Here is a 24,937-nt window from a genome sequence, read left to right as displayed (position 1 = left end):
TTCTCTTGTTTTATATTACTAATAAAAGGACAGTTACATTAATTCTTTTTTCCAATATTTAATTTTGGTTTTAAAGCTTGGACTGGCTTCAAAAAAGGTTATTTGTGACATTCCTTTTAAATGGAAATTTAATTTCTAGGATTAGAATTTTTCTAGAAAGTAAATTCTGTGTTTGCATATAAATATAAGATGATAGTCTTTGATAATTTTTCTTTTCAGTGACAGAAATGTTGTGACTGTATTAGAGTGAATTATCAGTTTTTTAAGAAACTTTTAACTCCGTTTAAAATATAATTACAAGTAGTAAATCATGTTGCTCTAACAATGACATTAAGGAGAATAGGTTTCATTCATCTAATATACTTTTCTAATGGAGTAATTTTACTTAATTTTATCTTTAGGGCCTGAACGTAGAAGTGTGGAAATTGATAACAAAAACAAAACCATTACAGCCTATCATGAATCTGGTCATGCAATTATTGCCTATTACACTAAAGATGCAATGCCTATCAACAAAGCTACAATCATGCCACGAGGGCCAACACTTGGACATGTAAGTATCTTGTGTTTTCCTTTGCTTTCAAAAAGAGCTGTTTAACAGCTCATGTAGGAAATTAAGACATCTTAGAAAATTAGGCTACTTCCTAAGTATTTTATTCTTTCTTCTTTTACTTCCTGAATCGTTTTGAAATCAGATAGAGACACTTGTGAAATTTGCTGATATTTAAAGAATATTTTTTTAACAATATAAATAAGATAGTTTATTTTCACATTATGAAATTTAATTCAGGAAAGGCAAAACTATAATTCTTAAATATCCAATTGTTCTTCCCACCAAAAGAGAAATTACATGTTTTAGTGATTGGTTCAGTGATTTTTCTAAGATTTTTCTTGCATAGGACAAATTTCATTCTCTTAATAAGTGTGTCTAATTGTAGATATTTTTAATATTGTGCAGCTAGGAATAAAACAGTTCTATTGCATTATCCACCTCTTATTTATAAAATGTGCTTTTATGTGATAAATTTTTTCCTTATTTTATAAATAGCTGGTTTTATTATCAGTCATTTGATAACCATTTCTTTTATTTATTTTTATTTTTTTATTTTTTAAGAAGATTTATTTATTTATGTATTTATTCCCCCTCCCCCCCCCCCACCCCGGTTGTCTGTTCTCTGTGTCTATTTGCTGCGTCTTGTTTCTTTGTCCACTTCTGTTGTTGTCAGCAGCATGGGAATCTGTGTTTCTTTTTGTTGTGTCAGCTCTCCGTGTGGGTGGTGCCATTCTTAGGCAGGCTGCACTTTCTTTTGCGCTGGGTGGCTCTCCTTATGGGGTGCGCTCCTTGCGCATGGGGCTCCCCTACGCGGAGGACACCCCTGCATGGCAGGGCACTCCTTGGGCGTATCAGCAGTGTGCATGGGCCAGCTCCACAGGGGTCATGGAAGCCCAGGGTTTGAACCGCAGACCTCCCATGTGGTAGACAGACGCCCCCTGGGCCAAGTCCCATTTCCCAAACCATTTCTTTTAAATGTCTCCTTTCAACAGGATGGTATAGAATACTGTAGTGATTGCTCACCAGTAATTATGTTTTTTAACCTAACAGTTCAGGTCTTTGGTTATTACCTGATTATTTTAAACTATTAAAAAATAAAATCAGGTAATAACTATTAAATAATTATTACCTAATTATTTTAATCTATTAACTGATTATTTAATCTAGGTGTCCTTGTTGCCTGAGAATGACAGGTGGAATGAAACTAGAGCGCAGCTTCTTGCACAAATGGATGTTAGTATGGGAGGAAGAGTAGCAGAGGAGCTTATATTTGGAACTGATCATATTACAACAGGTTGGTTGTAAAGAATGACTTTAATTCAAATTGTGTTTGCTGGTTTAAGGATATTCTTTTAAAATATAGTTTATGTATAATTTTTATTTCAGGTGCTTCCAGTGATTTTGATAATGCAACTAAAATTGCAAAGCGGATGGTTACCAAATTTGGAATGAGTGAAAAGGTAATAACTACTTTTAATCCTTTCTAATATGTCAAATGTTTATGCTCTGATGATGTGCCAAGTGCCTCTCTGGGAGGGATTTCTTGTTATAAATTTGTAGCATTACTTTTCCCTGCCTCATTCCAAATGGATCTACAGTTATTTCTTAGAATATTCCTTTGTCCCTTTCTCTGTTTCTTCTCTTTCTGGGACAACAATAATACATATTTTGAACGCAGGGGTTCTAATGTTTACAGGAATTTGAATGTCCCAGACCTCTATTCTCCATGATATAGACTTTCTCCCCTTCCTAGGTACACTATGTCTTAAAGTAGGTAGCCCTTTGCCCACACCATTTTGACTGTTTTAGTTATCTATAGGCTGCTTCTGCCTTCAGGGCAAGTTCTGGATGGGTAAGCCTGAAAAGATCCTCATTCAGTCTTTGAGGCTGCTACTCTGAGGACTGACACTGACATGCAGGTGCCCCAGTATGCACACAGGGATTGCTCTGCTTTATCTGGTCAGGGCCAGGGACCCACAGTGGGAGTGCAAACTGGCTCCACATGGTGCCAGGGAGGGCTGGGGAGCTTCTACTACCTTGTTTGTTTGTTTGTTTTTGAGGTACCAGGCCCAGAGACTGAACTTGGAACCTCATATGTGGGAAGCCAGTACCCAAACCACTGAGCCACATTGGCTGTCTTGAGTTGGTTTTCTCATTTGTTTTGCTTGTTGTTTGTTTTTTTTTTGTTTTTGTTTTTAGGAGATCCTGGGAACCAAACCCAATATCTCCCATGTAGGAAGCAGACACTTGGCCTCTTGACCCACATCCATTCCCTACCTTTTTTTTTTTTTTTAAGATTTATTTATTTATTTCTCTCCCCTCCTCCCACCCTGTTCCTACCATTTTTTTAAAAAAAGATTTATTTATTTATTTATTTATCCCTCTTCCCCATTGTTTTCACTCCCTGTCTGCTTTCTGTGTCCATTCGCTGTGTATTCTTCTGTGTCTTCCTGTCTTCTTTTTAGGTGGTATCGGGAACCAATCCTGGACCTTCTGGAGTGGGAGAGAGGTGTTCAGTCTCTTGTGCCACCTCAGCTCTCTCATCTGCTGCATCTCTTATTGTCTCTCCTCTGTGTCTCTTTTTGTTGCATCATCTTACTTTGCCAGCTCACTACGTGGGCCACCTTATATTCACCAGGAGGCCCTGGGAATCAAACCCTGGACCTTCTGTATGGTAGATAGAAGCCCAGTCACGTGAGCCACATCCGCTCCCTACTTCCATTTTTGAAGCTACATTTCCTTGAATAGGCTCTTGCCCAGTTTCTGTACCTTTTATCTGTTTTGTGGAGTTTTGAGGAAGATAGCTTTGCCTGTTTTTGCTAGGTATTCAAAGATTCTTTGGGGAAATATGGCATTCTGCAGGATGTTGTACTGCCATCTTGGTTGTCTGAAGATCAGACAGCATATTCCAAACATTCCATGTATAGTTCCTGAGTAATAAAAATGCAGCATTTTCTTTTCATTCTAGCTTATATTCTTAAGCCTTCTTTGTATATATAGCATAAAAGAACTTTTTGCTGAAATTGCCTTCTTGCCATTTTCCTTGTATTTCACAATTCCCCCATTATCACTGTGGCTCCATACAGCTCTTCTGTGCTCTGCATTGTGAATTTCTTGACTTTAAATAATTCCCAAGGTTTTTGTAAGAATCTCTTCAGAGCAAGACTTGGAGTAATTTTAAATTTTCTCTCTTGCTCTTGCTTTTCCTACTTTAATTTTAGTCTTCATACTTTCAGAAGAATGATGAAAATAGCATTCATTTTTATATTGTATTTCTCTCTTCCCCACCTGATATTTGTTGCCTTATATGTAAGACTGTTCTTTTTTCTCTTGTTAGTGGGGCTTTTCTGTTCAATTACTGCCTTCCTTTTGGTTTTAGCTTGGCGTTATGACCTACAATGACACAGGGAAACTGAGTCCCGAAACTCAATCTGCTATTGAACAAGAAATAAGAATCCTTCTAAGGGTAATGATATGTAAAAATTAAGCTAACAATGTTTAATGTCTGTTTTTAATAATTACATTCTATGCTTCTTGATGTTGGTAAATGTGTCTTCTCATTTTCCACCCACTTGCCCACGTACGTAGTACCATGAGCTGATAGCCTTACTCCATATTCACATTTTGAAGTAACTTGAAGGAGTTAAATGATGAATTTAAGATGTATTGCGCACACGCGCACACACACACACACAAATCAAATGTTTGGAAATTAAGGATTATCTGGAATACTATTGTATTATAGTTGTCAAAAATTAATGGGTGAGGGAAGCAGACTTGACCCAGTGGTTAGGGCATCCGTCTACCACATAGGAGGTCTGCAGTTCAAACCCTGGGCTTCCTTGACACGTGTGGAGCTGGCCCACGCATAGTGCTGACGCGCTCAAGGAGTACTGTGCCACACAGTGCTGATGCGTGCACAGAGTGCCATGCCACACGGTGTTCCCGCGTAGGGGAGCCCCATGTGCAAGGAGTGCGCCCAGCACAAAAGAAATTGCAGCCTGCCCAGGAATGGCGCCGCACACATGGAGAGCTGACACAACAAGATGACGCAACAAAAAGAAACACAGATTCCCGTGCCGCTGACAACAACAGAAGTGGACAAAGAAGAACATGCAGCAAATGGACACAGAGAACAGACAACCTGGGCAGGGGGGGAAGGGGAGAGAAGTAAATAAATCTTTTAAAAAAAATTTAATGGGTAAGTTGCCAAGTAAAAGAATGGAAAGCTATGTCTTACCCAGCAGTTTTAGGTTTCTTAAATTGGGGAAATCTCAAGAGGCAAAAGGAGAAAACTCCATCTTTTTACCACATATACTCACTAGAGAAATAGATCTCTATGTTCACAAGTCTTAATTTACAAACAAGATAAGTACAATGTATAGTTTTCTTTTAAACAACAGAAGTAGCCTTTGTCTAAGTGGTCCTCAGTTATCTATGTTGGTTAGAAATAAAACATTTGAAAATGTGAAAGAATTATCTTTGGGAACCAAGATTTTAAATACTTTTATCTGTTATAAATATTAAAGAGCATAATTCACATTTTTTAGGGTACATAAAGTATTTGTTTTCCCACCGACTATGCTTTTTGTTTCTGCTAAGTTTTCTAATTGTTTACATATATCTGCTTTTCTGTTGCAGGACTCATATGAAAGAGCAAAACATATCTTGAAGACACATGCAAAAGAGCATAAGAATCTAGCAGAAGCTTTATTGACCTATGAGACTTTGGATGCCAAAGAGATTCAAATTGTTCTTGAGGGGAAGAAATTGGAAGTGAGATGATAACTCTCTTGATATAAATGCATAGATGGTTTTATTGCAAGAATATAAGTAGCATTGCAGTAGTCTTCTTATGCAACGCTCCCCTCATCCTCCTTCTTGACTTGGTATAATTCAAGATTGTGAAATACTTTACCAGTCTTTGGTCACATTTATCTAATTTTGGTTTTTCTTATGACATCTAGTGCAAATCAGCAACACATAGCAAATATGTTAAAGAAAATAAAGAACTATCAGGATTGAAAACAGCTCATTTGAGAAATGTCCATCAGTTATTCCATTGAAAATAAGTAATGACTTTTATGATTGATTATTGTCAGATGTGAATAAAAATTGTGCCTTTAGCTCTTGGGAAGTATTTTTAATTTTGCATACTAAAATTGTGTAAGGATTGTCTATCTCTTGACATTATCATTTGTCTTTCATAAAGAAATGATGCTGTTTGGCTGTTGGCACACCATATTACTAACTACATCAGTTGAAACTTCATTAAGATGCTCTTAGTTATGCTTCAAATTGACCATGGTGGTTTTTTTTCTTTTTTCGAGATACTGGGGGCCAGGGATTAAACCTGGGACCTTGTATGTGGGAAGCTGGCACTCAACTGCTGAGCCACATCAGCTCCCCTGAGTTGTTTTTTTTGGTCTATTTGTTTTGCTTGTTGTTTGTTTTTTTAAAGAGGCACTAGAGACCAAACCTACAGCCTCCCATGTGGGAATCAGGTGCTCATCCACTTGAGCCACATCGTTTCCTAAATGCTTTTTTTTTGTAATTTAAGAAAATATCGTAGGCATGGAGATACGGAAATCAAGTTTAAATGATTATAACCTTTCAAAAAATGCAGCATGCCATTTTCATGTTCTTTTTTTTAACAGTACTATTCTGATTAATGAAACTTAATTCAGAGCAGCAGTATTTTGCTAAATATGTAACAGACCTCATATTCTGAATAACTATATAATTATGTTTGGTATCAAAAACAAAATTAAGCCAAAAACTCAGCTTCCTTTAAAGTGAGCTTTTGAATTACCCTGTGTTAGAAATGCAAAGGTATGTTTATTTTTTAGTTCAGATTTTGTGAATATAAATATGTTCTTACAGGATTTACAGGTGAATTTTTATTTAAATGAATAGAAAAATTATTTTAGACATATTGTATTGGTTTTACAACCAAATTATATTCTTGAAGTGATTTTATTAAAATTACCTGCAGTTTTCTAATAACTTTAAAGCTGTATATGGTCTTCATTGAAGAAGGTGAATATAATTGGAGGGAGCTTATTATATTATATTCTTGACATTCCTTTTATAGTCTAAATTGTGATATAATTTCAAACTTAGAGAAACATTGTAAGAATAGAACAAGGAATTTTCATGTACCCTGATGCAGATTTACCAAGTGTTTACCTTTGCCCAGTTTTTTTCACTTCTTCCCTCTCTTTCTCTCTCCATCTTCCCTCTTTCCCTTTTTCTCTCTTCTCTCACCTTATGTGTTTTTCCATATATATTGAGGCATAATTTACATACAAAATTCACCCATTATAAGTGTACAATTCAAAGATTTATTTTTGTGCAACCATCATGACATTCCCCAGAGAATACTGTTCTGCTTTTCATGTCTAAATTTCCCCTCCCTGGACATTTCATATGAATAGAATCAAATAACGTTTTATCTTTTGCATCTGTCTTGTTTCACTTACCATGTTTTGTATTTTTTAATCCGCTCCCCCTCTTGTGGCTTTTTGCATGCTGTCTGCTCTCTGTGTCCATTTGCTGTGCATTCTTCTGTGTCTGTATTTATTTTTATTTCCACTCCCTTCTTGCAGCTTGCTTGCTATCTGCTCTGTCCATTTGCTGTGTGTTCCACTCTGTATTTATTTTTTTATTTATCTCCTCCCCCTTATGGCTTGCTTGTTGTCTGCTCTCTGTGTCCATTCACTGTGCACTCTTCTTTGTTTTTACTTTTCTTCCTTTTTGTTGCTTCACCTTGCTGAGTTGGCACTCTGCGGCACCCCTGGGCCAGCTGCTGTCCACAGCATGTGGGCAAGCCTGCCTTCACAAGGAGGCCCCGGGATGAGAACCCAGGGCCTCCCATATGATAGATGGGAGCCCAATTGATTGAGCCACAGCCGCTTCCCTTGTTTTGTTTTTTTAATTTGAGAAATTACAGGTTTACAGAACCATCATGCATAAAATACAGGGTTCCCATTTACTACCCTATTACTAACATGTTGCATTAGTTTGTAGTACATTTGTTACACTTGATAAAAGCACATTTTAGTAATTGTACTATTAACTATAGCCCATGGTTTAATTTAGGATTAACTGTGTGTGCAGTTTCATGGATTATTTTTATTTTTTACTTTTATTCTATTCCCAGATATACAACCTAAAATTTTCCCTTTTAAAACACATTCACATATAAAAATTGCTGTTAATTACATTCACAATGTTGAGCTACCGTCACCACCATCCATTACCAAAGCATTTCCATTGTTCCAAGTAGGAACTCTATACATTTGAAGCCTTGATTCTCTATTCCTTATCCCCACCCTATTCCCTGATAACCAGTGTTCTACATTCTGGCTCTGAGTTTGCCTGTTGTACTTATTTCACATCAGTGAGATCATACAAATTATTTGCCTTTTTATGTCTGACTTATTTCACTCAACATGATGTCTTCAAGATTTGTCATGGTGTGGTATGTATCCAAATTTCATTCCTTTGTATGACTGAATTATATTCCACTTTGGATCATAGTGTTTTTGAGATTCAGCCATGTTGTAATATGTATCAATATTTTTAGGAGGCACCAGGGACCAAACCTAGGACCTCCCATATGGGAAGCAGGCACTCAACTGCTTGAGCCACATGTGATCTGTTATATTTATTTCTTTTGGATAGGTTTCTAGGAGTGATATTACTAGGTCATATGGTAAGTTTGATTTAACTTTTTAAAGAAACTGACAGTGTTTCCAGTGTGACTGTACCATTTTACATTCTCACTAGCAATGTATAAAGTTTCCAGTTTCTCCATATCCTCCATAACACTTGTAGGCTGGTTCTTTTGATTATGGTCATTCTAGTTGGTGGGAAGTGGTGTCTGATTGTGCGTTTCATTTTTCTAGTGACTAATGATGATGAGCATCTTTTCATATGTTTATTTTCCACGTGTATTTTTTTGAAGAAATGTCTCTTCAAACTTTTCCCCCCGTTTTCACTTGGGTTATTTTTCTTTTCTTTTCTTGAGTTGTAAGAGATCATATATTGTGGATACAAGTCCTTCATCAGATGGATCTTTCTATTTTATCCATTCTCAAAATCTCGGCCATTTTGGTTGAGTTTTTAGTTCATTTGTATTTAATATTATTGATAGGGTTGATTACATCTGCCATTTTGCTATCATTTGTTTTCTGTTTGTCTCATGTCTTTTTAATTCCTCTTTTTCTCCTTTACTACATTCTTTTGTGTTAAACACATACTTTGGGGTACCTTTTTCATTTTTCTTTAATTTTCTTGAGTTATATTTTAGTAGTTGCTCTTGGAATGATTATGCATTTTAATTTATCACAGTCTACTTCAAAATAATACAAGCTGTGGAGTGGGTGTAGCTCAATAGTTGAGTGCCTGCTTCACATGTTTGAGGTCACAGGTTCAATCCCCAGAACTTCCTAAAAATATATAATAATGGTAATAATAGTAATAACGGTAATAATAATTTGATTCTGGTAAAATGTAGCAACTTTTATCGAGAATTATCTACTTTCCTCTCCACTTCTTTTTGCTAATTCTGTCATGATATCTATACATGCCATAAACTCAACTGATGTAATTATTGCTTTGTATAATATTATGTCTCCTAGTTTTTGTTTTCCTGGAAATATCTTTTACTTTGCCTTCAATTTTTTAAAGCATAATTTTGCTGGATCTAGAACCCGTTTGATAGTTACTTTAAATTTCATCACTTTGTATATGTCCTTTCATTGCCTTCTAGTTTCCATTGTTTTTGGTGCGAAGCCAGCTGTTAATCATGTAGATCCCCTGTATGTGATAGGTTTTCTCTTGCTGCCTTCAAGATTTTTTTCTTGGCCTTGTCTTCCCACAGTTTGTATATGGAGATTCTTTATTCATTGTCCTTGTCATCATAGTTTCTTTAATTCTTTAAAAATGATTGTAATTTATTCTCTGAACATATTTAGCTTTTACATTTTTGCTGTATCTAACTTACAGGGTTACTCAGTAACAGTTTCTGTTGAATGCTTTTCTACCTAAGGTTCACACTTTCTTGTTTCTTTGCATGCCTTGTCAATTTTTGTTGATGTTTGGATAATACAGTGTAGCCATCATGGGTTCTGATTTCCCTCCCCAGAGGGTTGTTTTGTTTTGTTTGTTTAGTAACTTACTTGTACTAAAAGCCTAAAGACAAGATCCCCCTTCAGTGTGCAGCCACTGAGGTCTGTTAAGTCTGGCTTCCTAGGAGTCACTGCTATGGCTGCATAGTTGAGGGTTTGACCAAATGTTGGTTGTACTCAAATCACTCCTGCAGTTAAAGACCTCCACTCTCAGCCTGATGGATCTGTTTATGGGCCGGCAGCACTTTCTAAGTTCAGGGCGTTTTCAAGTTATTCCCAGCCTTTGCTTTCTAGGGATTTTTTGCTTGTTTTGTGCATATGCATAGGCTTTGTCAACCAGGACCTGTTGGTGACTTCTCCAGCTTCGCTCTTTGTGTCCAGTTTATCAAGTCCCCTAAGGCTGTCCAGTTACTTCCTGTTAAATACCTCCTAAGGCTGTCTAATTTCCCAGAATTCCCTCTTTGCCTGGCTACTCGGTTGCCTGCCCCAAACAGGAATGTAACCTCAGGCAAGCAGATGCTATTTGCTTACCACTGAGGTCACTACTTTAACTTAAAAGCATTATCAAACCAAGGAGTCTCTCCTGGCTGTGAAAACTAAGCTACTGGTATAAAGCTGGGGTGGGATGGGAACAGCCCCGGGTTAAGAACACCAGCCTCCAACTGTCCTTACCAAGACCAGTGGTTTTCATGAATAGATGCTTCTTAGCTTGTTGTGGGTCTTCGTTTGATTTCCAGGGAACAGAGATGGTTATTTTTTACTATTTTGTCCAGCTTTATAGTTTGTGAACTTCCTCACTCCATTATGCTGAAAGTGAATCTTATTTTTAAGATTCTTACTCCAACTGAAGGAACTTAATAAAAATGGATTTAGAGGGGACTTGTAAACTTTATTTTAAATATCCTGTTTCCATTCAGAGCTTCACATATTACCTATATTTATTAAATTACTTTTAGTAACTGATTTATGTTTTTAGATATTCTTTTTATTTTTTCAGTTTATTTGAAGACAAATACTTAATATCCTGTCCTAGCTAATGTTGAACTTATTTCTTAATGTAAGTATGTAATATTTTAGTAAAATATGTTGGAATATAGACATGACCTTGAATTGAAAAAAAAATAACACCCAGTAATGGACATGAAATTTTAGGTATTGATATATTTGAAATTAGGATTTTATTTCTATGCCATTTCTCCTCCTTCTGTACTCTTTTAGTCAGGAATATATTTCCCTCTCTTTTCACAACAGAAACTGCTTAGTTACATATAAGTGCGAACAGAATGTGTAGCTAAATGTCATGAATTTGGAAATGTATTTCATGGGGGAAAAATTAGTGGGAGGTTGCTTCCTTCTCCTATAAAACCAGTTGGGAGAGCTCAGTATGAATCTCCTACAGTTCTAGAGGCAGGTGTGCCACTCATACCAAGACACCTGGAGCCTATGAGGAGGACTTGTGAGCTGCTGTGACTGAGGAAGAATGGGTGCTATGCTGGGGCGAGTTTGCACTCAGCATTTCTTCTCTAAAAAATGCTTCAGTCTTTATAGAGGACCAGATGTTGTTGATCAAGCCTGAAGGAGAGTGAGCCATTGTTGAGGATTCATTTTAGATTGTGTGCAAAAGAAGATAATCCAGAGTAGATCTCTCAATTCCTTAGTAGTCAAGAAGAAGGACAGACTGTCAGAATGGAGTGCCTTTTTACTCAAGTCAAGGGAACTGCTAGTGGAATAAATGTGGGCTTAGAAGAAACCCTGGAAAAGTTGATCTTTAAAATACCTTCTAGGTCCAGATTGCTCAAAGTCCCTTAAAGTAATATCAGCCAGGTAAGACTTCCACCACCTCCTACAGTTTTGACCCAGGATGGTGGGAATCCATGATTAGCCTGCCACTGGAGGAGGGATGGAATTAGAGGTGGGGAGGGAGTAAAGGTCTTTGCCCACTTCCTACCCTTATCATAAGTGGTGGGCCTGTAGCATGCATGCCCTGGCTGATTTAACTCTGGCTTGTTTTTATGATTACATGGGGCAGACAATCTGTTTCAGTGCTGTGTGAATTACAGCAACTCCAGAACTTTATTCCTTGAGATTGAAGTTTTTAACCTGGTGCAGAAGAATGTTGTCTACTTGATAAAAGGGATAGTGGGAGATTAGGTGTTTTGTTTTGTTTTATTAATAGATCACAAGGAATATTACACTGAAAAACCTAAAAAAACAAAAACATAAAAGGTTCCCATATAACCCACTCCTTAACCCCACCTCATGATTTTTGTAAATTGTGTTTTTTTGTAGATATGTGTTCTGATTACATCCCATGAGTCAAAAATAGTTACATAAATTAATAATTTTTTGTGATATAATGCCATTGGTATGATTCTTTTCAAAATCTAAAATATTTATGTAATTTCCATCAATATTTAAATGTATGTGAATATAACCTTAATTTTCATAAAACTTATCTTGATAATTGTATATTTGTATATGAATTTTTACTATATAGCTAGTCTTTCCACTTAAAAGTCTTATGAAATTTTGCCATAATTTAGTTATGTTAATTTGCAGTAATCATCAAAGTTAATATTGTTAATAGTGAAAAAACTAATCCAAGGACTTAACATTATTTGTATATTAATCGGTTTGTTACTATACCTTTGTTATATGACGCAAAGAATGAATGTTCTGTAGTTTAGGTCAATATTAGGAAAAGGATTTTTGGTTTCACTTGATTTAATGTTTATTAGCAATTTTATACTTTGCCAAATAAACCCAGTTATTCACTCCATTTCTTATACATACACACACACACACACGCAGGTTTTATCCTGAACAGCGAAGAATTACAGGATTCTAAGAGTGACATAGTCGCAGATATATTGGAATTGAAATGGAAGACCTGGTTTCAGATTACATCTCATGGGCTGTGTTTAAGCAATCCTATTAATACTTTCAGATTTAAATTATGTATTCCTATATTATCTTTATAAAGACACGCCAGTAGTATTACTCACTTTAGACAAAACTTTTCTTTAAATACCCTTTAAATCATCAAATCTTAGGATATGAGAGCTGGAAATGACCAAAGAGAAAACCTAATTCAGCAGTCTTATTTACTTGGATCTGTAAAATTGTATGGGGAAAAAATGTTTCTTCACTTTAACGATCAGCATTTTGAAACTTGATGTATGAATTGGAGGCAGCAAATCATAGTTATATTAGCACTACCTATGACATCACCACCAAGAATAATTAACAAGGAATTTCTACTAATATGACATTAGCAACAAATATCTTTAAATATAATTTATATTTGTCATTACTTTGGAAATGTGATAGCTTTTAGAATCACTACTGTTATCAATATATTAATAAGGAAATATTTATTACAAATTTGTTTTTATTTGTAATATATTACTTCAACCTAATGGTTTATCTTAAAATCCTATGCATTTTATTGTATGTGCTTACCATTATTCTGAGAGGAGGTCCATTGACTTCATCAAATTGCCAAAGAGATACATAGTAGGATAAAAAAAGTTAAGAAACCCTGTTCAACTTAAACTCATTCCATAGAAACGGGAGTGAATCTAAAGAGATTAAAAACACTTGTGCAAAAATCATCATCTCTTTGGTGGTATTTTAGTAGGTCTACAAAAGATTTTCTAAATCTTATCTTCCTACCATACTGTACTGCCTCCATGCTCTTTTTTTCCCCCTTGTTTTCCTAAGTTTATATTATATATAGCCACATTATTATATTCCTTTATTAGGGTAAGAAAATTTAATAGAATTACCTAAATAGTGATGATGACAAGAGAAACCTTTCTGATGACTGCTTTTAGTTTACAAGAGATCTTATTTTTTCCCTTTATTCTGTTTAAAAGTTTATGTGATTATGTTCACATTCAGATATTACCTTATATACAGTATGATTCTGATTTCTTAAAAAAATTATGTACAACTAAATGTTTTCTGAATATCTGGATTGAACAGTATACATTATCTTAGCTTTTTTACTAATATCTTGTAAAATATTAGAATTTGCTATTATACATGAATCTTAGTTGTTTATTTACAAATTATTTATTGCATTAAGTATTGGGGTTAAAATTTTTATCCCTGCAGTCTGCTTCAAGAGTCAGAATTGAAATACACTGCTATTTAAAACTGAAAGAAGCGCCTGTCAATGAATTATCAGACAGTAACTTTATTCCTTTTTTTGAAGTTTAGCTCATGTGCATCAGTGTTATTCTCTTCAAAATACATGGGGTATTGTTCACTTTCAAAGAAAAATGGTCTTTTTATATGCAATTTTACCCATATCCATAATTCACATGTGGTTTTACGATACTATACAGTCTCATGTTACATTTTTCACCTTTCCTTTTGGTAATACACATGACATTAAACCTTTTTTCGCAACCATCTTCTTTCTTTCTCTCCCCCCCCCCCCCCCCCGTTGTCTGTTTTCTGTATCTATTTGCTGGGTGGTGTTCTTTGTCCGCTTGTGTTGTTAGTGGCACAGGAATCTGTGTTTCTTTTTGTTGCGGCATCTCTCCGTGTGTGTGGTGCCATTCCTTCAGGCTGCACTTTCTTTCACGCTGGACAGCTCTCCTTACGGGGCGCACTCATTGCGCTTCAGGCACCGCTACACAGGGACACCCCTGCGTGTCATGGCACTCCTTGTGTGCATCAGCACTGCACATGGGCCAGCTCCGCACGGGTCAAGGAGGCCCGGGGTTTGAACCGCTGACCACCCATGTGGTAGACGGACGGACGCCCTATCCACTGGGCCAAGTCCACTTCCCTCTCTCAACCACTTTCAACCTACTTAATAGTACTGCTAGTTACAAACATTATGTTGGACTTTATCCTTTTCTATTCATTTCCAAAGATTAGCACACATCCGTTTTGCCAATTCTGCACAAGTTTATCCTCACCTTTCCATTCTCTAAACTCATTCTATTTTCTAATGACCCATATTCAAGTTTTAACCCCATGAGATTACACAATGTATTTAGTTCATAGTAGCACAATCATACTGTATTTGTCTTTTTCTGTCTGGCTTGCTTAACATAATGTTCTCCAGATTCATCCATGTTGTCATATGTTTTACAACTTCATTTCTTATACCTGCATAATGCTCCATTATATACACCACAGTTTGTTTATCCATTCATCGTCTGTTGATGGGTACCTGGGTTGTTCCCATCTTTTGGCAATCATGAATAAACAGTGAACATTGCCATGAATATCACTGTGCAGGTGTCTGTCTGTTCATGTCACTGCTCTCAGTTCTGATCCCTGGTGTATACCCAGTAGTGGTATTGGCAGGTCATGGGACAGATCTCTAACTTCTTTAGGAACTGCCAAACAGTCCTCCACATTAGCTGTACTGTTCTACATTCCTACCAACAGTGAATAAGTGTTCTGTCTCTCTGTATCCTCTTCAACACATGTAGTTTTCTGTTTTGTTAATAGTGGCTATTCTAGTAGCTGTGAAATCTCCTTATAGCTCTGATATGCATATCCCTAATCACTAGTGATGAACACTTCTTCATGTGGTTTTTTTTGCCATTTATATGTCTTTGGACAACTGTCTATTCAAGTCTTTTTGCCCAGTTTTTAATCAGGTTATCCTTTTATTATTGAGTTGTATCTTCTCTATATATCATGGATATTAAATTCTTACAGCATATTTGATTTCCAAATATTTTCTCCCATTGAGTTGATTGCCTTTTCACCCTTTTGACAAAGTTCTTGGAGGTGCAAAAGTGTTTAATTTTGAGGATGTCCCATTTTTTTCTTCCTTGTGCTTTGGGTGTAAGATCTAAGAAACCACTTAACCGGGAAGCAGATGCAGTTCAAGCAACTGAGCTCCCACCTACCACAAGGAAGGTCCGGGGTTTGGTTTCTGCTGCCTCCTGGAAAAGATGAGCAAGACAGCAAGCTGGCAAGCCAGCAAAATGGGCAAGTGCTGCAAGCTGATGCAACAAGATGATGCAACAGAGACATAAAAAGGAATGACAATGAAAGATCCAACAAAGCAGGCAGCTGAGGTGGCTCAAGTGATTGAGTGCCTCTCTCCCACATGGTAAGTCTCAGGATCAGTTTCTGGTGCCTCCTAGAGAGAAGACAAGCAAAAAGGGCATACAGCAAATGGATACAACAGACAGCCTGTGCAAACAACTATGGGAGGGGATAAATCGTTTAAAAAAAAAAACCACCTACCACAAGGTCTTTAAGATGTTTTCTTACATTTTCTTCTAGTAGTTTTATGGTCCTGGCTTTTTTTTTTTTTTTTCTTAAGTCAATTTTATTGATTTCTATGAATAAAGTATACATTTCATCCAAAATATACAATCAGTGGTGTTTGGTATATTCACATAGTTGTGCATTCATCACTTCAATCATTATTAGAGCATTTTCATTACCTCAATAATAAAAAACAGACCCAAAAAAAAACCCAAAAATTTTTCTCTTCTCAATCTCTGCTTCCCCTGCCATACATAGCTGCTATTTCTGGACCTTTTTACACTTTTAAAAAAAAATAATATTATTGAGATACAGTCACCTCACAATCCATCCAAAGTGTACAAGCTGGCTTTTTCTATAATCACAATGTGCATTCATCACTCAAAAGATTTTAAAACAATTCCATTACCCCAAAAAGAAAACCTCCACACCCCTTAGCAGTCACCTCTCAATCCCTCTGTCATTCCTCAGCCTTAACCATAATCTAATTTCATCTTTATATTTTATATAAATGGAATCATACAATATGTAGTACTTTGTGTCTGGATTCTTTCACTTAGTGTAATGGGGTTTTTTTGGTCTGATATTTAGATCTTGTAGTATTAACATGAATTAGTTCAGTTGCCAAAAAAATGGTCTTATATATGCAATTTTACCCATGTTCATAATTCACATGTGGTTGTACTCTGCTATACAGTCCTATGTTACATTATTTTTTACATTCCTTTTAGTAGTGTGCATAACCTTAGACTCCCTTTAAGCCACTTTCATATCCACATAATAGTACTGTTAGATACTAACATCATATTGGCCTTGTCCCTTTTCATTTCCAGAGATTCGCATACATCATTTTTACCAATTCTGCACAAGGTAACGCTCATCGTTCCGTTCTCTAACCTCATTCTATTTTTTCGTGACCTATATTCAAGTTATTAACTCCATTAGATTATACAATATGTTCAGTTCATAGTAGCACAGTTATACAGTATTTGTCCTTTAGTGTCTGGCTTGCTTCACTCAACATAATGTCCTCCAGGTTCATCCATGTTGTCATGCTTTACAACTTCTTACAACTGCATGATATTCTATTGTGTGTATACACCACAATTGGTTATCCATTCATCAGTTGATGGACACCTGGGTTTCCATCTTTTGGCAATCAAAAATAAACAACATTGCCATGAACATCAATGTGCAGATGTCCATGTCACTGTTGTCAGTTCTGGGAATATAGCCAGTAGTGGTATTGGCACATCACATGGCAAATCTATATTCAACTTCCTTTGGAAATGCCAGTCTTTTACAGTAGCTGTACTATTTACATTCCCACCAACAGTGAATAAATGTTCCTCTCTCTCCACATCCTCTCCAACACTTGTAGTTTTCTGATAATAGTGGCCATCCTAGTAGGTGCGAAATGATATCTCCCTGTAGCTTTGATTTGCATTTCCCTAATCACTAGTGATGTTGTACATTTTTTCATGTTTTTTGTTGTTGTTTGGTGTTTTGTGTATGTGTGTGTTTGTCATTTGTACTTCTTTGCAAAAATGTCTATTCAAGTCTTGTGCCCAAGTTTTAATCGGGTCATTTGTCTTTTTTTTTTTTTTCAGGAGGTACCACAGAATGAACCCAGGACCTCACACATGGGAAGCAGGCACTCATCCACTGAGCTACAGCTGCTCCCCAATGAAAATTGGTCTTTTTTGTTTATTTTTTTTCTCGGAGGTCCTAGGGTTCAAATGTGGGACCTCATACGTGGAATGCAGGCACTCAACCACTTGAGCTACATCCACTTCCCTCATTTGTCTCTTTATTGTTGAGGTGTAGCATCTCTTTATATATCCTGGATATTAAACACTTATCAGATATATGATTTCCAATTTTTTTTTCCCATTGATTTCACTGCTTTTTCACCGTTTTGACAAAGTCCTTGAGGTGGAAAGTTTAATTTTGAGGAGGTCTCATCTTTTTCTTTTGTTGCTTATGTTTTGGGTGTATGGACCAAGAAATCACCACCAACCACAAGATCTTGAAGATGTTTCCCTACATTTTCTTCTAGTAGTTTTATGGTACTGCCTTTTATATTTAGGTCCTTGATCCATTTTGAGTTGATTCTTGTATGGGGAATGAGATAGGGGCCTCTTTCATTCTTTTGTATATGGATATCCAGTTCTCCCAGCACCATTTGTTGAAGAGACTTTTTTCCCAGAAAAATGGACATTGTAACATTGGTAAGTTTCTCAAAAAATGGTTGTAGAGGTGAGGGTTTATTTCTGGACTCTCAATTCTATTCCACTGATTAATGTGTCTGTGTGAATACCATGCTGTTTGTTTTGTTTTGTTTTGTTTTAATATTTATTTCTCTCCCCTCCCACCAGTTGTCTGCTCTCTGTGTCCATTCACTGTGTGTTCTTCTGTGACCGCTTCTATCCTTATCAGCGGCACTGGGAATCTTTGTTTCTTTTTGTTGAGTCATCTTGGTGTGTCAGCTCTCCATGTGTGCAGCACCATTCTTGGGCAAGCTGCACATTCTTTCATGCTGGGCAGCTCCCCTTATGGGGTGCACTCCTTGCGCGTGGGGCTCCCCTACATGGGGGACACCCTGGCGTGGCACGGCACTCCTTGTGTGCATCAGCACTGCACATGGGCCAGCTCACCACACGACACGGTCCAGGAGGCCTGGGGTTTGAACCGCAGACCTCCCATGTGGTAGGCAGATGCCCTATCCATTGGGCCAAGTCCGCTTCCCTACCATGCTGTTTTGACCACTGTAGCTTTGTAGTATTTTTAAGTTCAGGTAATAAAAGTCCTTCTACATCGCTCTTCTTTTTTAGAATGTTTTTTGGCTATCAGGGTGTACTTTCCCTTCCAAATGAATGTGGTAATTAACTTTTCTATTTCTTTAAAGTAGGCTGTTGGAATTTTAATTGGTATTGCATTGAATCTATAAATCAGTTTGGGTAGGATTGAGATTTCATGATATTTGGTTTTACAATCCATGAACATGGAATGTCTATATATTTAGGTCTTCATTGTTTTCTTTTAGCATTGTTTTGTAGTTTTTCTGAATAAAGTTCTCTACTTTCATTTCACAATTTTCTAAATATAGGGTCATGTCATCTGCAAATCAAGTTTTCTTTCTCTTTTCCTATTTGGATGCCTTTTACTTTTATTATTTTCTTGTCTAATTGCTTTACCTAAAACTTACAGCACAAGGTTGAGTAACAACGGTAACAGTGGGCATCCTTGTCTTGTCCTGATCTTAGAGGGAAAGCTTTCAACTTTTCCCATTGAGCATGATGTGGCTGTGGGTCTTTCATATATGCCCTTTATCATATTGAGGAATTTTCCTTATTCCTATCTTTTCAAGTGTTTTTTATCAAAAAATGATGCTGGGGGAAGCGGACTTGGCCCAGTGGTTAGGGCATCCATCTACCACATGGGAGGTCCACGGTTCAAACCCCGGGCCTCCTTGACCCGTGTGGAGCTGGCCCATCCCATGCGCAGTGCTGATGTGTGCAAAGAGTGCCATGCCATGCAGGGGTGTCCCCCTGTAGGGGAGCCCCATGCGCAAGGAGTGCACCCCATAAGGAGAGCCGCCCGGCATGAAAGAAACTGCAGCCTGCCTAAGAATGGCGCCACCCACACGGAGAGCTGATATGAGATGACGCAAGAAAAAGAAACACAGATTCCCATACCGCTGACAACAACAGAAGCAGACAAAGAAGAAGATGCAGCAAATAGACACAGAACAGACAACTGGGGTGTGGAGGAAGGGGAGAGAAATAAATAAGACTTTAAAAAAAAAAGATGCTGGATTTTGTCAAGTGCCTTTTCGGCAATGATTGAGATGATTATGTATGGGTTTTTTTCCTTCAATTTGTTAATGTGGTTTCTTACATTATATGATTTTTTTATGTTGACCCAGCCTTGCATACCAGGAATAAATTCCACTTGGTCATGGTATATAACTCTTTTGACATGCTTTTGGATTCTATTTGCAAGTATTTTGTTGAGAATGTTTGCATTTATGTTCATTAGAGAAATTGGTGTGTAATTTTCTATTCCTATAGTGTCTTTTGTTTTTTTTTTTAATTTTAAAAAAATTTATGTATCTCCCTTCCCCCCTCCCCCCCGCAAGTTGTCTGCTCTCTGTGTCCACTCGCTGCGTGTTCTTCTGTGACCACTTCCATCACTATCAGTGGCACTGGGAATCTATGTCTCTCCCTGTCGCATCATCCTGCTGTGTCAGCCCTCTGTGTGTGCGGGGCCACTCCTCGGCAGGCTGCACTTCCCTTCACACTGAGCAGCTTTCCCCACGGGGCACACTCCCTGCATGTGGGGCTCCCTTACACGAGGGACACCCCCGCGTGGCAGGGCACTTCTTGCGCGCATCAGCACTGGGCATGGACCAGCTCCACACAGGTCAAGGAGACCCAGGATTTGAACCACGGACCTCCCATGTGGCAGATGGACACCCCATCCATTGGGCTAAGTTCGCTTCCCAACCCTATATAGTGTCTCTATCTAGCTTTGGTATTAGGGTGATGTTGGCATCATAAAATGTATTGGGTAATTTTCCCTTCTCTTCATTTTTTGAAAGAGTTTAAATATGATTGGTGTTAATTCTTATTGAAATGCTTGTTAGAACTTACCTATGAAATTTGATTGGTTTGTTAAATTCTTGTATTTCTTGTAGAGTCAGTGTAGGTTGTCTGTGCATTTCTAGGAATTTGACCGTGTCATCTAGGTTGTCTAGTTTGTTGGCATACAGTTTCTTATAATATGATTCCTTTCTTTTCTGTGAGGTCAGTTGTAACTTACCCCTTTTGTTTCTGATTTTATTTATTTGCATCTTCCCTCTCTCTTTCTTGTTAGTCTAAGGGCTCATCTATTTTTTTTTAAAGACTTATTTTATTTATTTCTCCCCCACCCCATTCCCCCTATTGTCTGCTCTCTGTGTCCATTCATGTGTGTTCTTTCTGTGCTGCTTGTATTCTCATTAGGCGGCTCTGGGAACCAATCCTGGGACCTTCTGGAGTGGGAGAGAGGCAATCACTCTCTTGCACCACCTCAGCTCCCTGTTATGCTTTGTCTTCTTATTTTCTCTCCTCTGTGTCTCCTGTTGCATCATCTTGCTGCTCCAGCTCTCTGCGTTAGTGGGCACTCCTGCATGGGGAGGCTTTCCCATGCTGGATTGCAATCCCACGCAGGGTGGTGCTCCTGCGTGGGGCAGCATTCCTGCATGGGCTGGCACTCCGTGTGGGTCAGCTCACCAAGTGGGCCAGCTTGCCCTCACCAGGAGCCCTGGGCATCTACTATATGGTAGACAGGAGCCCAATTGGTTGAGCCACATCTGTTTCCTGGGCTTGTCTATTTTATTGATGTTCTCAAAGAACCATCTTTTCATTTTCTTGATTTTTCTGTGTTGTTTTATTGTTGTTGTTCTTAATTTCATTTGATTTTGCTTGTATTAGCATTCTCTAGGGAAACAGTATCAACAAAAGATATCTGTCAATAGCATGCGATTCTATAAGAGTCTCTCACACAGCCATGGGGATGCACAAGTCCAGATTCCACAGGCAGGCTGCAACCAGGGGCTGCAATGAAAATTCAGTGAAGGTTCTTGATGAGTTCTGGGAGATGTTGATTGTCCAAAGATGAGTTGAGAAATTCTCTCTCAATGCTGAAATCACTTCGTTTGGGTACAGTGTTCTATATATGTCTGTTAGGTCTATCTCATTTATCATATTGTTCAAGTTCTCTGTTCCTTGTTGATCTCCTGTCTAGTTGTTCGATCTAATGGTGTGAGTGGGGTGTTGAAGTCTCCGACTGTTATTAATAGAGATGTCTATTTCTCCCTTCAGTTTTGCCAGAGTTTGCCTCATGTATTTTGGGGCACCCTGGTTATGTGCATAGATATTTGTGACTATTATTTCTTCCTCATGGATTTTCCCTTTTATTTGTATATAATGGCCTTCTGTATCTCTTATAACTTTTTTGCACGTGAAGTCTTTTTTGTCTATTAGTATTAAAAACCCTGCTCTCTTTTTGGTTACTGTTTGCATGGAGTATCTTTTTACAACTGTTCCACTTTCAGCTGGTTTGTATCCTTGGGTTTAAGGTGAGTCTCCTGTAGGCAGCATATGGATGGTCCATATTTTTTTTAAATTTATTATTGGTTTTTCTTTTGATTGGGGAGTTTAATCCATTCAGATTCAATGATATTACTATAAATGCATTATTTACTTCCACCATTTTATTCTTTGGTTTTCATATGTAATATCTTTTTTTCTTTTTTTATCCTCCCCCCGCCCCTTGTGGCTTGTTTTTTGCTGTCTGTTCTCTGTGTCCATTTGCTGCGTGTTTTTTCTGTATCTGCTTGTCTCCCTTTTGTTGGGTCATCATGGGCCATCAGCTCTCCACAGGGCATGGGCTGTCGGCTCTCTGCGGCGCCAGGGCCGTCAGCTCTCCACAGTGCATGGGCTATCAGCTCTCCGTGGCGCACGGGCCAGCTTGCCTTCACAGGGAGGCCCAGGATGCTAACCTAGGGCCTCCCATATGGTAGACGGGAGCCCAGCTGATTGAGCCACAGCAGTTTCCCATATCTTATTTTCATCTTTTCATTCTTTTTGTTATCCTTCCTGCTATTCTTTCTTCTATATTCTCCCCCAGGCCTCTCTCCTGTCTTTTTCTTTCATATGTAAGGCTCCCTTTAATATATCCTGCAAAGATGGATTTTTTATGAACTCTCTTAGTTTCTGTTTGTTTGTGGGTATTTTAAACTCCCCTTCGTATTTCAAGGGCAATTTTGCTGGATAAAGAATTCTCAGCCCACAATTTTTCTCTTTCAGGATCCTAATTGTATCATACCACTGTCTTCTTGCCTCCATGGTTTCTGATGAGAAATCCACACTAAGTCTTACTGGGCATCCCTTGTATGTGATGGTTTGCTTCTCCCTTGCTGCTCTCAGACTTTTCTCTTTATCTTTGATGTTTGACATTCTCAGTAGTATGTGTTTTGGAGTAGGTCTTTTCGAATTTATTCTGGTTGGTATACGCTGTGCTTCTTAGACATATAAGTTTTTTTTTTTTTTTTCATGAGAATTAGGGTATTTTCAGACATTATTTCCTTAATCTTCTTTCAAGCCTTTTCCCTTCTCTTCTCCTTCTTGAACTCCCACACACATATGTTGTTGTGTTTCATGTTATCATTCAACTCTCTAAGCCTCTGCTCATTTTTTTCCATTTTTTTCTGTTATTTTCTCTTCAACTGTTCTCTCTTCTGCATCACTTATTCTTTCTTCTATCACTTTGAGTCTGCTGTGTATGCCTCTAATGTGTTTTTTATCTCACCCTATCGTGTCTTTCATTCCCATGAGCTGTTACTTTTCTATTCTCCCTTTCAAATTCTTCTTTGTGCTCACTCATTGTTTTCTTCTTTTTGTTTACATTGTCTTCTTGATGTCCTTTATCTCTTTCGCAATATTGTCCTTCAACTCATTAATTTGATTTTGGAAATTTGTGTGAATCTTATTGATTAGTCTTCCCAAATCCTGTGTCTTATCTTGGGCTTTGTTATATTCCTTTACTTGGGCCACTTCTTCCATTTTCTTAGTATGGTTCATAAATTTTTGCTGATGTCTAGGCATCTGATTATGATGCTGAGTTTACTCATATGTTCAATTTCTCTCTCCTTCGTAGGGATTTAGTGGCAGGTGGCTGTGTGTTACTACTGTTATTTGAGTCTTGGTTCAACCTGTACTGGGTCTTTAGGATTGTCCCTATTATTTGCTCAAATCTGGGTCATGGGCTCAGAAATGGGTTGCAGACCAGCTTCCCAAGGGTCATGGGGAGGGAGGCTGAAAAGGCTGGAAAAAGTCTCTCTTATTTACTTTTAATTTTCTCATGTGCACTTCTTTGTTCTGCCAGCAGATGACGTCCTTCGGCAACCCTCTCAGTTCAAAGCCTGGTTGGAATTGGTTCCCTGCTACATGGACTGGATCAATGTGATAGAGGATCCTTCCTGGAGGCTAAGAACCTCATAATTCAAATTTTCTCAGAGGCAGTTCTTCAACATTTGCTGGCAGCCCCCTCCCTTTTCCTGGGTTGTAATAATTCCACTCCCCTGTGCATCCTCAGTGACCAGTCCCAGTCAGCGGAGAGGGAGATTGAGAGGGTCAGAGCACTTTAGTCCTGTGCTGGCTCCCAAGGCAAAATGGGCGCTGGAAGGGCTCAAGGGACACAGCTGACTAAACTTGTCAGTCAAAAGCTGAGTCAGTCTTAGACTGTCCCTCTCTCCTGTTTCCCAGGGAGGTGGGTCTCTAGGGCCCACTTTGTCTGTAGCCACCATGAGGCCTGAGAATTCAAATGTGTCTTTAAGGTGGCAGGGAGGCTGGCAGTTGCAGCTTCAGCTTTTAACTCACTGTTTTGCCATTGCAGTTCTTTTTCTTTGTCCCTCTGTATTCTGAGTGATATCCAGCCTTCCACTGGTTTCCTAAACCCTGGAACATTTTTTTTTTATAGGCTGTTGCTGGGAGAGAAGAGAATCCCATGTCTTTCTAGTCCACCATCTCCATCTATAGTGTTTTGTTTTTTTTTAATATAGAACATTTTATTTTATTTTATTTTTTAACTTTTTTTCTTTGTTTTTATTTTTTTAATGTTACATTGAAAAAAAAAGAGGTCCCCATGTACCCCTCACCACCCTCACCCCAATCCTCCCACAACAACAACCTCCTCCATCATCATGGGACATTCATTGCACTTGGTGAATACATCTCTGAGCACTGCTGCACCACATGGTCAATGGTCCACATTATAGTTTACACTCTCCCCCAGGCCACCCAGTGGGCCATGGGAGGACATACAATGTCCAGTAACTGTCCCTGCAGTAACACCCAGGACAACTCCAAGTCCTGAAAATGCCCCCACATCTCATCTCTTCTTCCTACTCCCCACCCTCAGCAGCTACCATGACCACTTTCTCCATCTCAATGCT

At 38.0% G+C, this 24,937-nt stretch overlaps 1 protein-coding gene across 1 annotated transcript in view; it reads left to right on the top strand.

Annotated features, from left to right (window-relative positions):
* YME1L1 (YME1 like 1 ATPase) overlaps nt 1–6,559 on the top strand; it is a 43,493-nt gene extending 36,934 nt beyond the window's left edge. The window contains exons 15-19 of the mRNA XM_004470752.5: nt 402–553; nt 1,721–1,847; nt 1,940–2,013; nt 3,933–4,019; nt 5,195–6,559. Of these exons, the coding sequence (XP_004470809.1) occupies nt 402–553; nt 1,721–1,847; nt 1,940–2,013; nt 3,933–4,019; nt 5,195–5,338 (584 nt within the window). The 3' untranslated portion in view covers nt 5,339–6,559. The remainder of the gene's footprint in view (nt 1–401; nt 554–1,720; nt 1,848–1,939; nt 2,014–3,932; nt 4,020–5,194) is intronic.
* Nucleotides 6,560–24,937: the final 18,378 nt, after the last annotated feature.

This window comes from Dasypus novemcinctus, chromosome 5 (genome assembly GCF_030445035.2).
Source record: "Dasypus novemcinctus isolate mDasNov1 chromosome 5, mDasNov1.1.hap2, whole genome shotgun sequence".
In the NCBI taxonomy this organism is placed as follows: domain Eukaryota; kingdom Metazoa; phylum Chordata; class Mammalia; order Cingulata; family Dasypodidae; genus Dasypus; species Dasypus novemcinctus.
Note: the sequence above shows the minus strand (reverse complement) of the source record. Positions and strands in the feature narration are given on the sequence as shown.